We start from the raw sequence: 14,927 nt of genomic DNA on the forward strand, positions 1-14,927 counted from the left end.
TCGGTGATGCCATCCAGCCATCTCATCCTCTGTTGTCCCCTTCTCCTCCTGACCCCAATCCCTCCCAGCATCAGAGTCTTTTCCAATGAGTCAACTCTTCGCATGAGGTGGCCAAAATACTAGAGTTTCAGCTTTAGCATCATTCCTTCCAAAGAAATCCCAGGGCTGATCTCCTTTAGAATGGTCTGGTTGGATCTCCTTGCAGTCCAACGGACTCTCAAGAGTCTTCTCCAACACCACAGTTCAAAAGCATCAATTCTTTGGCGCTCAGCTTTCTTCACAGTCCAACTCTCACATCCATACATGACCCACTGGGAAAACTATAGCCTTGACTAGACGGACCTTAGTTGGCAAAGTAATGTCTCTGCTTTTCAATATGCTATCTAGGTTGGTCATAGCTTTTCTTCCAAGGAGTAAGCGTCTTTTAATTTCATGGCTGCAGTCACCATCTGCAGTGATTTTCGAGCCCCCAAAAATAAAGTTTGACACTGTTCCCACTGTTTCCCCATCTATTTGCCATGAAGTAACGGGACCAGATGCCATGATCTTCATTTTCTGAATGTTGAGCTTTAAGCCAACTTTTTCACTCTCCTCTTTCACTTTCATCAAGAGGTTTTTTAGTTCCTCTTCACTTTCTCCCATAAGGATGGTGTCATCTGCATATCTGAGGTTATTGATATTTCTCCTGGCAATCTTGATTCTAGCTTGTGTTTCTTCCAGTCCAGCGTTTCTCATGATGTACTCTGCATATAAGTTAAATAAGCAGGGTGACAATATACAGCCTTGACATACTCCTTTTCCTATTTGGAACCAGTCTGTTGTTCCATGTCCGGTTCTAACTGTTGCTTCCTGACCTGCATATAGGTTTCTGAAGATAGCACCTTTATTGAGATATAATTCAGGTATCAAACGATTCTTCAATGGAAGATATACAACTCAGTGGTTTTTAGCATTTTGTCAGAATTGCACAATCAACTTTAGAACATTTTTGTCACCCACTAGAAGTCACCTCCCTTCCCTCCACCTCCACCTCCACCCCCAGTTCACCCCTAGGCAACTAATAATCTACTGCTGTCTTTATCCATTTGCCTGTTCTACAGTATTCATATAAATAGAACTGTACAATTTGTGGTCTTTCGTGACTGGCTTCTTTGACTTAGCATAATGTTTGCAAGTTTCATCCATGCTGTATATATATAGTACTTCATTTCTTTTATTGCCGAACAATATTCCATTGTATGGATATACCATATTTTATTTATCTATTCGTCAGTTGAACATGTGACTTATTCTCATTTTTGACTATTATGAACATCCATGTACTAGTTTTTGTATAGACACATGTTTACAGTCTGTTTGGCTATACACCCAGAAGTGAAACTGATGAGTCGCATGATAACTCTGTGTTTAACCTTTGGAAGAATTGCCCATGTGATTTACAGAGTGGCCGCATCATTTGGCATTCTTGCCAGCAGTATATGTTTCTGATTTCTCCACATCTCAGACAATACTTGCTATTTATTTGTCTTTTTTATTATACCCATCCTGATGAGTATACCCCCTTATAGTGGTATTTCACAATTTTGATTTGCATTTCTCTGTTGGCTAATAATATTGAGCATCTTTTCATGTGCTTATTGGCCATTTATATATCTTTGGAGAAATGTCTCCTCAGATCCTTTGTCGATTTTATCAATAGGTTGTCTTTCCATATTGAATATAAATGTAATCAATCTGGTATAAATTTATATTTATATAACTATTCAATATAAAGAGATATAAATATTATCATAATATAATATTCCATATAAATTCTGGATACAAGTCACTTATCAGATAAATGATTTAAAAATATTTTCTTCCATTCTCTGTGTTATCTTTTCACTTCATAGCACAAAAATGTTTTAATTTTGATGCAAGTCTACATTACCTAATTTTTTCCTTTGATTGCTTATGATTTTGATATCAAATCTAAGAAACCATTGCTTAATCCAAGATCTAAGAATTTTATGGCTTTAACACTTGTATTTAGATCTCTGATCCACTTCAAGTTAATTTTTGTATATAGTGTGAGGAAGTGATCTAACTTCATTCCTTTACATGTGACTATCCAGCCTCCTGAGAAATCTGTATGCAGGTCAATAAGCAACAGTTAGAACTGGACATGGGACAACAGACTGGTTCCAAATTGGGAAAGGAGTACGTCAAGGCTATATGTTGTCACCTTGCTTATGTAACTTATATGCAAAGTACATCAAGCGAAATGCTGGGCTGGATGAAGCACAAGCTGGAATCAAGATTGCCGGGAGAAATATCAATAACCTCAGATACGCAGATGACATGACCCTTATGACAGTAAGTGAAGAGAAACTAAAGAACCTCTTGATGAAGGAGGAGAGTAAAAAAGCTGGCTTAAAACTCAACATTCAAAAAACTAAGGTCATGGCATCCAGTCCCATCAGTTCATGGCAAATAGATGGGGAAACAATGGAAGCAGTGACAGGCTTTATTTTCTTGGGCTCTAAAATCTGAAGATGGTGACTGTAGCCATGAAATTAAAAGATGCTTGCTCCTTGGAAGAAAAGCTATGACCAACCTAGATAGCATATTAAAAAGCAGCGATATTACTTTGCCAGCAAAGGTCCATCTAGTCAAAACTATGATTTTTCCTATAGTCATGCATGGATGTGAGAGTTGGACTGTAAAGAAAGCTGAGTGCCAAAGAATTGATGCTTTTAAACTGTGGTGTTAGAGAAGACTCTTGAGAGTCCCTTGGACTGCAAGAAGATCAAACCAGTCAATCCTAAAGGAAATCAGTCCTGAATATTTATTGGAAGGACTGATGCTGAAGCTGAAACTCTAATACTTTGGCCACCTGTTGCAAAGAACTGACTCCTTAGAAAAGACCCTGATGCTGGGAAAGATTGAAGGCAGGAGGCGAAGGGGATGACAGAGGATGAGATGGCTGGATGGCATCCCTGACTCAATGGACATGAGTTTGAGTAAACTCTGGGAGTTGGTGATGGACAGGGAGGCCTGGCGTGCTGCAGTCCATGGGGTCGCAAAGAGTTGGACACGACTGAGCTACTGAACTGAACTGAAATTCCTTATTTGTCTCTCTTTCCCCTTTCCCCTTTGGTAACTATACGTTTTTTTCCTATGTCTGTAGGTCTATTTCTAGATAAGTTCATTGTGTCATTTTTTTTTTCGATTTCACATATAAGGAATATCATGCTATTTGTCTTTTCCTGGCTTACTTCATTTGGTATGATAATTTCTAGGTCTGTCCATGTTGATGCAAATGGAATTATTTTATTCTTTTTTATGGCTGAGTAATATAAATAATAAATGCTGGAGAGGGTGTGGAGAGAAAGTAACCCTCCTACATTGTTGGTGGGAATGTAAATTGGACAACAGTGTGGAGGTTCCTTAAAAACACTAAAAACAGAGCTAGGATCCCATTAGGATCCCATAATCCCACTCCTGAGCATATATCCAGGGAAAGTCATAATTCGAAAAGATGCATGCACCCCAGTGTTTACTGTAACACTATTTACAATAGCCAAGATATGTAAGCAGCCTAAATGCCCATCAACAGACGAATGAAGGAGATGCGGTATATTTATACGATGGAATGTTATTCAGACAGATGGAATTTTAATGGAGATTGCATTGAATTGCATTGAACATTGTTAACAATATTAAGGCTTCCAATCCATGAACATGAGATATCTTTCTATTTACAAGATATTATATGTTTAATAAGAAATTGCCTTCCATTGTACATTAAAAAAAATTATTCTCTGTTGGATTTTAATTCAAAAATAATACAAACTTATCATAATAAAGTCAAATAATAGAGAGGTAAAAAGGGAAATGTTGATCCCCTGTCCACCAAGTTCCATTTATTCAGTTAATTAATTCACTTAGCAAATATTTAATGCATACTCTGTATCCCAGGCACTGTTCTAGGCAGGCAGGAATGCAGTAGCAAACAAAACAAAATCCTTGACTCACTTTCTTGCAGTGAGGGTGACCTGTCACAAGATAGAAACCAAATAAGTAGACGTGTGGTACGTTAGATAGTGTCCCGGAGAAAACTAAATTGGGAAGCGGTGAAGGTGAGATTGGTTTTATGGAGAGTGGCCAGGGAAAGATTCTTGGAAGGAAAGGAGGGCATGGAGTGAGGAAGCCATGTGGATATACAGTGGAGCAATGGTCCACATAGGCAGATGGTTAGAATGGAGGGAGCAAGGAGGGTGAGAGCAGATATGGTGAGCTCGTGGGAGTATGTGAGGCACTGCTGCCCTAGGGCCCTACAGGTTTTTCCAAGGACCTGGACTTTTATTTTGAGTGCCCTGGGAACCATCAGAAGGTTTTGAGTAAAGAAGCAAAATGATTTGAGTTGTATTTTAAAGGATCACTCTGCTGTATTGAGAATGTATCTTGACATGCTAAGAAAAGGACAGAAAACCAGTCAGAATGCTATTGCAACAAATTATCCAAGTGAGAGGTGTTGATGGCTTGGACCAGGTTGCTGACAGTGAAGGTGGTGAGAAGTGAGGGGTTCTGCTTACATGCTGACAGTGAAGTCAACAAGAATTACTAATAGATTAGAGCTAGGGTTAAAAAGAAGTTGGGAATAGGGATATTGTCTTAGTCCTTTGGGGTTCCATAGCCCAGGTGGCTTATACAACAAAGGTTTATCTCTCCCAATTCTGGGAAGTCCAAGATCAAGATGCTGGCAAATTCAGTGTCTGATGAGGGCCTGTGTCCTAGTTCATAGGCAGCCAGCAAAAGCAAGGAAGCTCTCTGGGGACGGCTCCACCTAATGACCCAGTCGCCTCTCAGAGCCCACATGTCCAGATCCATCACATTGGGGATTAGGTTTCAAGATGAATTTTGGGAAGATCCAAACATTCAGTCTATTAGAGTTACCATGTTCGATATCCTGCAGCACTCTTCCTTGTTTTAATGTGATTTTTTTTCTTCAGTTTATTTCTTAATCCTGATCTTCTAGATGAGTGTTGAGCCTTTAAGATATCTGAGAACCATCCCCCCTTCCCCGCTGAGCTTTTCTTCTCTGCCCTAAACCTGTCATCCTAAACCCATTAGCAAGAATCTTTCTTCTGCAGAAACTTTCTAACAGTGTCCTCAGTGAGAGCCCCTCACTCTCAGGTGTTCTAGTTGACTATTCCATGGCCAGTGAACAGCCCCCTCACTAGCCCTTTGCAGCCTGCACGTCTAAATAGACAACTGTCTCTTCCTGTTCCGAAGTCTCCATCAACAACGTTTGTAGCTTCATTTATTCCCTTATTCCATGTGGGCATATCTGACAGGTAGCCTCTCATTCTCTCTCAGTGCAAATATCATATCTGAATTTTGCATTTACCTTATGATTATTCCTCTCCCAGCCAGTCATGAACCGTGAGAATTTAGGAGTGGTTATTTTCCATCACTGACTGTATCTGACAACACTATTTTTAAAAATGAATTTTGAAATAATGCCCGTTGCCCCACAGAACCAGAGAAGCCTAAACAAAATGTCAAATGCACGCTGCGTTCCCCATGCCTGCCTCCGACGAGGGGAGCAAGGGAGGCTGGGAGGAGATAATGAAGAAGCCAAGCCCTGTGGTACCCAGTGCCTGTCTTGTAATCACCGCTCCCCGCTGGCCACTCTTCATGGCCTTGTTTCTTTCTTCCAGTCTAGAGAGTGTTATCAGAAGATCTTAGAAATAAACCCCCAGCTACGGACACAGGTAAAAGGTGAGACTTCCTGCTGACATCGTTGTTTGAATTGTACCTCCCCCTGTGCTCTGGCTCTGGGGTGCCCTCCATGCCTTCTCTGCACTTGGCCACGGGCACAGCCTTGCCTGGCCCTGCACAGTCCAGTCCTCTCATTAACCACCCTGCCCACCTCCTCTTTCTGTCTTCTTGGCTTTCTTCCTTTTCTCTACCATCCTCCCTTCAAGCCTTTTAGACCACAAACGATGTTGTCCTTGAATGATTCCACGATGTTTTAAGATTCTGGGTAGAAACTATACATTCTTCCTAAGTTTTCCACACAGAAAACAAGTTTGAATTATACTTTCTGCCTCTCCACTTTCCATCTTCAGAAAAAGGTTGGTGCACGAGTTGCTTGTTAGGATGTTGCTGTGCTTCTCCTCCTTGTTTTGCTAGAGTACCTGAATCAGGTAGATCTTCGAGAGAAGGCAGACCTCCAAGAAAAGGAAGCCCAGGAGTCACTGGACTCAGGAAAGAACTCAGCCGTGACGACCAAGAATCTTCTGGAGACTCTTTCCAAGCCTGATCAGATCCCTTTGTTCTACGCAGGGGGGATTGAAATCCTGACTGAGATGATGAAGGACTGTAAGCCAGCAGTGTGTGTGTGATCTCATGAATGTTGTCTAGTCTGAAGGGACAGAGTTTAGAAGTCTGACCATAGGAGGCAAAGAATCCCTTCCTTCCTGCCAGAAATATTGATTGAAGATATATTATAATGTAGGTGCTGAAGGGGGTACTTAAGAAATATCCCCCACCCCAGCCAGCTCCATCCTCTCCTCTGCTGACACCGCACACACCTGTAATAAATAGCAGACACACAATATGACAAAAAACAGAGACAGCATACACCCCCTGCCTGTGTACTTAACAGGTACATACACAGCATGTGCTCATATCGTGTGTACTTGTATCACATACATCACACACATACCATGCACACGGGATACAGACACCGTATATGCTTATATCACATATCCACACGCTACACACATTCACCTCTCATCTGTTCCCCATGGGCTGCACATACCCACACACCATTTGCATACCCCACACATACCCCATGTGGAAGTCGCTCAGTCATGTCTGATTCTTTGCGACCCCATGGACTGTAGCCAGCCAGGCTCCTCTGTCCATGGAATTCTCCAGGCTAGACTGCTGGAGTGGGTAGCCATTCCTTTCTCCAGGGAATCTTCCCAGCTCAGGGATCGAACCCAGATCTCCTGCATCACAGGGGGATTCTTTACTGTCTGGACCACCAGGGAAGCCCCAAAATACTGGAGTGGGTAGCCTGTCCCTTCTCCAGGGGATCTTCCCAATCCAGGAATCAAACCGGGATCTCCTGCATTGCAGGTGGATTCTTGACCAGCTGAGCCTACCAGGGAAGCCCCACATACCCCATATATACCCCCAAACACCTTGTGTTATCCCCACATGTCTCCCCCCAACTGTAGAGGAATGGAAGACAGAATTTTGTAAGGTAAACCATGTAGTTCATCCCAGTCACACTTAATAGTTTCTCAGGATGTGAAGAGAGTTTCAGAGCAAACATCAGCTCTCCTCCTGCTAATGAGACCCATGCTGCTCTCTCCTACCAGTTCCTGTAATCACTGATCCCAGGACTGAAACCTTCCTTGCTTCTCAGTGCCAGAATGTTGTTTGTTTGTACAAATGGATGGAGTCTAACTCCTCTTTAGTGTACAGTGGAGGGTGCTCAAACGCCCCTGCAATGGTTTCTTGATGATTATCAGTTCCTCTCTAGAGCCTGGAAACAGCTTCAAAATAAACATTTAAGAACAGATGGATATGCCAGTTCTTCCAGGAGGTTAAGCAGCTCCTGGAGACTCTCTAAAGCTTACAAAATGAGGAGTTGTCAGATCACTCACAGGGCCACCCGGACCCAGCTCTCCCATGAACTGGATGTCCCTCTTACTGTGGTACCAAGTGGCTGATGACAGGTGTAGGTTTCAGAATGGGAGGCATTAGTTTCTGCCCAAACTGTGAATTTGGTGACCTAGACATTCCATGTTGGGTTTCTGTTATCATCTGGCTCTGTGACAGCTGGACGGTTCCGGCAGACAGTTCAGGATTCTGACGATGCGGTTTTCTCCAAATTTGTTTCAGGCACAGAACGAACTTTATTCAGAACAAACAATGGATTCAGTATCATCAGTGAGAATGAGGTCATAAGAAGGTAGGGATGCTTGTAAAGACAGCCTGGCCTCAAAGCAAGGAAAGACAACCATTTCTTATGCAATCAGACACTCAGTACACAGGCAGCGTGATGGTAGATGGTACTACTTTCAGTCGATACTGGGTGCCATGTGAACACCCTTGAGCTGTGAGCAGTTTGAGTTAAACCACAGTTAACAACTGCAGAGAGAGAAAAGTTAGCAAAACTTGCCAGGGTTCCTCCCTTCAAAGTCAGAGAAATGACCATTTTTGCTGGTTTTCTCACCAGTTTTTGCAAGATGGCTCTTTGTTCTGTTCCTCTTTTGGAATTTGCTGATCATTTCAGGAAATGAGATCTGCTGGGTCCTGGCTGATCCCAATTATAATTTCATCTGAAGAAAGACTCATATGGTAGGAGGTAGTTAGCTAAATGTACTTTAATTTTATTTTGTACTTCAGTTGTTCTGATGCAATTCCTGGGGATTAGGACAAGACATGGGTTGGAGTCACTGGCACACATCTGCAGGCGTGAGGAGGCCTGTGAACAGTTCGCTGGTCTGGAGCTGCCATCTCCCTGGCCCTGGCTCACTGTCCTTTCTCCAGGCAGCCCCAGCTTTCTCAGCTGCATCCTTGTCCTGGCCCTCACTTCAGGGCTTATTAGTCCCTTGGTCCTGGTGACCTGCTTAAACCCACATTTGAGAAGTCTGGGGTTGAAATGAAACCAACTGAAAGGAAAATCAAGACTGCAGTTTTAATATGTCTCTCCCTTGCCCACTGTAGGTGTTTTTCTACAGCAGGAAAAGATGCCGTGGAAGAGACGGTGTGCTTGTCTGTTCTCAGACTCTGGCAGGCAGTGTGCAGTGAGAACGGTAAGCCAGGGAACCACCGTCAGTCAGCATCAATGCACGGTAATGGGAGAGCTACAGAGCAGGGGCGGGGGTAGGCATGATTGTTCCCCTGGGACAGGCCCTGGAGCATGGAGGTCTAGACCGTCCCCTGGAAAAAGCGTACAGACTTGCGCTGCACTCTCATAGCTGCCTCTACGGCGGGCAAGGTCACGGTCGGCATCACGTCTCATCACCTGGGCACTTGCCCTGCTCTTTGCAGACAGGTAGCTTCACTTCATGCATTGGCAGTGGGGCAGGTAAAGTTTTTCCTTTTCTGTGCTGAAAAATAGTGCTGCTTTTTGCTGACCGTAGTACCCATTTCAGCATTACGAGATTTATGGCCATCCCTGATGGCCTCTTGTGACACTGATTAATACTGAGTGCTTAATATTGAGACAGTAACATGCTTTGGGGATTTTATTTACCCTAACTCTTCCCTTTTTACATATTAGCATCTTCTGGGGTTTGCTAAATTTTTATACAGTCGCCATTCCAGTGACCTCAATGTAAATAAATATTTTAGGTGCTTCTCTCATTTTTTTAAAAAAGCATTTTTTCAAATGAGGGAAAATGTTTTATTTTGAACACAAAACAGTGAAAATGGGAATAGTGATAGCTGTGTCTCCCATGCATGGGTTCTCGTGAGAAGTCAGCGAGAGAGCTTATGGATACAGCCTGTAAATGGTTAAATGCTGAATATGAGAGAATAAAATTTTTTTTATTCATTTAGTAGAGTGGAGGCATCACCTTAAATTCTAGAAATCTTAGGTTCTAGAGAATCAGGGGCCTCTTCCATGATGGGAATTATGCTGAGACTAACATCCTTATCAAGGTGCCTCTGTACTCGTAGGACACTGCATGGGCTCTGGTGGGTGTTTGCGTAGATCCCCGTGCCTGAGGTTAAGAAGATGGACTTGACGACAGGGTGTTTCCTCAGTCTGAGTGGGACCTATCTCTCTCTGTACAGCCCCACTTCCTCAGTCTGCACCCTACTTTGGTTTCTGTGAACCTTGAGATCACATCTTTTTTAACATCTGGAAATATACCGTCACACACAACTTAGGACATAAATGCTCTGTCTCAGGTGAATGGAATCTTGGTGTATCCAATTCAATAAATACAGAGACATTTTTAAATAGGACAAAGGAATGCTTGAAAGTAAAGACGAGGAAATAGGTCTGGGATATAGTGCTGACTGGAGAGAAAAGCCAATTATGGGAAGGATGTATTATATTTTAACATTATTCAGATGAATACTAGCCCCACTTAGGGAAAGAGCTTACCTGGAGGAGGTTACAGAGAAGGGAGTTTTATTTTCAGCTGTATACACATTTTGTGTTATTTGAGTTGTTTACAGTGAGCTACTTTGCATTTTCTCGATAATCTAAACAAACTGTGCTCTGTTTCAGAGCTCAGCCTTGTATTCCAGCCTGTATCCCTCTGCCTGCTCTCAGATAAATTCATGCACTGGTTTAGAAAATGAACCGGGTGAAAGAGGGAGAGGGCGTACCCAATGCTACCACCCTGGAAACAGTTCACAGCCAGGAAGGGTAGCGTGCTTCATTCATTAATGTTCATGTGGTCATTCTAGTTTTCTAGAAAGAACTCAGATGGTTGCTTTGGCCATTAGATGAAAATTGATGGTCTAAAGCTCTTTCACCATTCAGCTGATCTCTTTCCCTTTCTTTACATTGCTGGATACCGTCCACCGTGGAGCCTTTGGCAAGAACAATGATACTAGCTAACATATATGTATGTGCCAGCCCCTGTTCTCCACACCATCACGCATTAATTCATTGCATCGTCATGACAACTGTTGAGTTGGTCCTCTTCCTCGTTCCACTAATGAGGAAGCTAAGGGATCGATAACCCGGCTAAGGTCATTTCCTGATCGTTCAGCCCCAACAGTCTGCTTCTAGAATCCATGCTCTTCCCTTCATTATCCTGCCTCGTGGAGAAGAGTTGGCTTTCTCGTTTAGAGGAGGGAAGACAGAACCCGTGTGACCGGCTCTGTATGAGGCCAACGTGCCCCGTGTTTTGCAGAGGAGAACCAGCACCTGCTTGTGCTGCGTCCGGACACGGGCCCGCTTCTGCCCTCCCTGCTGGCCTCCAGGGTCCCGGCCATCCAGCAGCAGAGCCTGGCCCTGCTGCTGCAGCTCGCCCAGACAGAGAATGGACGGAACCTGATCATCGGCCACCTTGACCTGATCCGGTAAGGCTCGGCGTGCGTGCGTGCAGGCGGGAGCTTCCTTGCGGCATCTCAGGTTTCACCTGCCACATTAAGACCTGTCCACTTTCCCACATCTCTGACTTGAGAGGAGCCAGCTGATCAGATTAAGGATTAAAAACCAGAAGGAGCCTTTGAGAGGAATACTACCTGTTAAGGACCTCCAGGACAAACTCCTGTCTGAACTTACTGCCATGGACAATGTCACTGCTGCGCTTGTTTCTTTCTTTTCACAGGTTTATTTATCTGGTTGTGCCAGCTCTTAGTTGTGGCAGGCAGGATCTTTGGTTGAGGCATGCAAACTCTTAGCTGCAGCATGTCAGACCAAGTTCCCTGGCCGGGGATCGAACCCTGGTCTCCTGTGTGAGTCTTAACCCCTGGGCCACCAGGGAACAGACACTGGAGACCGTGTAAATATGGCGGCACTTGCAAAACCCAATTTGGAACCTACCTGTAAAACGGGCCATTTGCTCTGCTCTTTTAGCTTCAGTCTTGGCTCCACCCTGCTCCTGTTCTTACTTTTCTTCATTTATTCCTGTTTCAGGTAATGCTACCTGATCTTACTTATCCTTAAATCCTTTCTGGAGTGAGTAGGGTATAAATACAACACATCTCAAATACTGTAGGTCTTTCCAAGGCTTAAGGTGATAGGAATGGAATGTACCTCTTTCCTAAGTAGACTTTTTTTTTTTTTTTTCTAATGAGCTGTAGTGATTCTGCCTGGTGCTTTTCCATCTAAAGATTATTAGTTTGAATATGTGAAATTGCCACTTTTTATGTCAAGAAAAGGTTGCATGTTGGCAATGTCGTGTGGTTCAGTCTAAAAGAAATAGTAGCTGTGATCATGTCTGTGTATGTGCACGCATCTGTGTTTGTGCTCAGTCATGTCCAACTCTTGCGACCCCACAGACTGTAGCCCACCAGGCTCCTCTGTCCATGGGATTCTCCAGGCAAGAATACTGGAGTGGGGTACCACTTCCTCCTCCAGAGGACTCCGGACCCAGGGATTGTACCCAAGTCCCTTGTGTCTCCTGCATAGGCAGGTGGTCCTTTACCACTGCACCATCTAGGAAGCCCAGCCATGGATATACCTTTGCTTTATAAGTGCTTCCTATGTAATCTAAAAACAGAATTTGGCTTCCAATTCTATTCACTATTATCTCACTGGGAAGGAGACAAGATAAGTGTCCTTCCCCCATTTCACAGATGGGGTAGGAAAGTGACTCAGGTCATCTCAGCCAGCTGTCTCCCAGGCCATGGAGCTTGCTCCTAGTCTTGTTCTCCATTAGAAAGGCAGCCAAATCTGAAGCCATGTCAGACCTGCTTGGACCATGCTGAGAGCTCTGGTGCCCGTCCCATGTTGGTGAGGAGGCCCATGGGTGCTGAGGACGGTGTGGGGATGAGCCTGGGCTCTGGCTCGCCCCTTCTCAGCCCAGCCCAGCCCTGCGGCTCACAGGACAAGCCCTGGCAGCCCCTGAAGCTCAGCGCACATGGGCAGGTGGGTCGTTAGAGGAGTTAAGTCATCAAAAGCGCATTTCACATTTCAAATGACTCTGCAGTCATTTCCTCAGTACCTTCATCAAATGTTTTTTCATTTGGTTTTGGTCTCTTTGAGTAAATACAGCCACGGTTATCATAAGCTTTCCCCACCCCCGTCCAAGCTTGTTTTTGAATTGCTCGAGTTTCATTTGAATTTTTCCAGCGTCTTGGCATTTATCATCACCTTGTGCAGTACCGCCTACTTGCTTTAGACGAAGAAACCTCCGTTTATCACCCCTGTGCCCACTCTTCTTGTTACTATATCTCCAGGTGAACTGGAAAGAGGTGCAACGTGTTCTCTGAAATGAGATAGTTTGAAACAGGCCCGGTCCCATGACCCTCGCGTTCCTCACCGTATGAGAATGTGAAGGGACAAACGTGCACGGACAGCAGCAGAGTGAAGGCCAGTGTCCCTTTGTGAAAAGTGCTGGGCTTAGATTGCAGCAGTCAGGAGCCTCAGCCCTCCACGTGTCTCTTTCTGCTTGTGTGGCCCAGGAAACTGCTAAGCCCTGATGTGCCTGCGATCTCATTTGTATCAGAGATTTATGGTGAAACTTCAGACAGATGATGCCTATATGCCAGGTAAACTTTTTCTGCCACACTTGACAGATTAGTCTCTTGACTTAACCAAGCGAACTCATCTTGTTTTTCTATAAACCAAGACTAAAGATAGTAATAGCTGGTTTGGTGGCTTAATGATGGCAGGGTCAAGGTCTCTGCCCCTCTCTTGACCTTTCCCTCGTGGTCACATAAGGCTGCTGCAACTCCAAGCATCACATCCCTCTTTAAGACAGATTAGCACCAGCTGGGTCTGTCCCTTTTATCACGAGTAGCTACTGCTTTTGTTTCTCTTTGGTCAGAATTGTGTCACATGCCACCCTGCAGGGGAGATGGTTCCAGCTTCTGAGGCAGAGGCAGGCAGGACAGAAGGTGGGTAATGGGATGTCTGGTTCACCAGCAAACAGCATCTGCTACATCAAAGAAAGCAACCAGTATCATGCCTGACATGTGGTTTGGACTCAGTAATGACTTTTGCATCACCTTCCATCTTCTGGGTCTGTTGCTCAGGGTCCTAAACTAAGGTGAAAGCGTACTTATTGGTTCTTTAGACCATTTTCTGATCTATGGTCCCTCTACTTTGTCCAGCAGCTGCAGGTCAGCAGAGCAGAACATCTGCCACCAAAAAAGGACACGCCTGTCATCTGTGTCCAGTTAGGATGTGCATTTTGTCTCATTTATGTCTCCAAGTACAAAACCCAGAGAATCTTAGACCCCCGGCTCTTCTTCTGTGCCACTCAGGTTAGTTAGTGTTCATCACAAGACTAAAGAAAACAGGTTTGCTTTGGTGAGGGAAGAATCTGAACTGAGGGAAATAAATGATTTCTGACAGCAGGAACACTGGATGGTCTCCTGAGGAAGTTGGGGTTTTGCAGAACCCCCAGGGTGGAGGGACCATAGCAGCAATCCAGCCCAGTCCCACCCAGCACAGTGTCAACTCTGGGGTTTCCCAAAAGGCCTGTGTGTGAGGCGCTGCAGGGAAGATCCCAGCGTTTACATTCTCTTCTTCTCCATTTGACTGGGATGGGCGCCACAGCAGCTCATAGGGTGGGGGGTCTCTCCCCAGTTAAGGAGAGGAACGTGCCCTGTTCCGGAATAGTTCTGATTGATATAAGATGATCTCCTTACACCAAACACAAGCTGCCTGCCCCCACCGCCCCGGGGCAGGTCTGCCTTCTGTATTGAGGCCTCGGTTCTGTCTGTCAAAGGCCTGCGGGTTGTATCCACTCTCCCTCTGTCCACTGCTTGATGAGTCCAAAGACACTGGCGTTTTCCAGCCCAAGCATCCTTGTTTCCTCAACCAATCCTCAGGTGGTTTGGCTTCCAGACCCCTCCCAGAACAAGCTGCTAAATAAACCCAGTTCCATACATGTGGGTGACTGGAAGCCATGCTCCTGAACATAAGAACCCAATCTGATGGGCTCTTTTCTATCTTTATCTCCCATTGTAGCCTCATGGTATCTGCTCGTAATGATAGCATTCTTTCTGGCCCTCCTCCTACCCTCTGCTATTCCTTCTTGGCTCCCTTGGCGAACCCCCTTTATGCTGTCATCTTTCCAGGTCAGGGACTCCAACGTCCTATCCTTGGCCCTCTTCTCGTCCATGGCCCCAATTATCACGTCTAAGTCTCTTTCTCAGATGTTAGAAGGAAGCATCCTTCTGTCACTGGGTACCTCCATCACAGCATCCCAAGTATCATAAGCTTAGTAATTTTATCATAAGCTTAGTAATTTTATCATAAGCTTAGTAATTTTATCATAAGC

At 44.5% G+C, this 14,927-nt stretch overlaps 1 protein-coding gene across 3 annotated transcripts in view; it reads left to right on the forward strand.

Annotated features, from left to right (window-relative positions):
* Nucleotides 1-14,927, forward strand: part of TTC12 (tetratricopeptide repeat domain 12) — a 49,111-nt gene that overhangs the window by 22,221 nt on the left and 11,963 nt on the right. For all 3 annotated transcript variants that reach the window (XM_040258015.1, XM_040258016.1, XM_040258017.1), the window contains 5 exons: nt 5,706-5,766; nt 6,181-6,369; nt 7,906-7,975; nt 8,734-8,822; nt 10,884-11,052. In XM_040258015.1, the coding sequence (XP_040113949.1) occupies nt 5,706-5,766; nt 6,181-6,369; nt 7,906-7,975; nt 8,734-8,822; nt 10,884-11,052 (578 nt within the window). The remainder of the gene's footprint in view (nt 1-5,705; nt 5,767-6,180; nt 6,370-7,905; nt 7,976-8,733; nt 8,823-10,883; nt 11,053-14,927) is intronic.

This window comes from Oryx dammah, unplaced genomic scaffold (assembly GCF_014754425.2).
Source record: "Oryx dammah isolate SB20612 unplaced genomic scaffold, SCBI_Odam_1.1 HiC_scaffold_17, whole genome shotgun sequence".
In the NCBI taxonomy this organism is placed as follows: Eukaryota; Metazoa; Chordata; class Mammalia; order Artiodactyla; family Bovidae; genus Oryx; species Oryx dammah.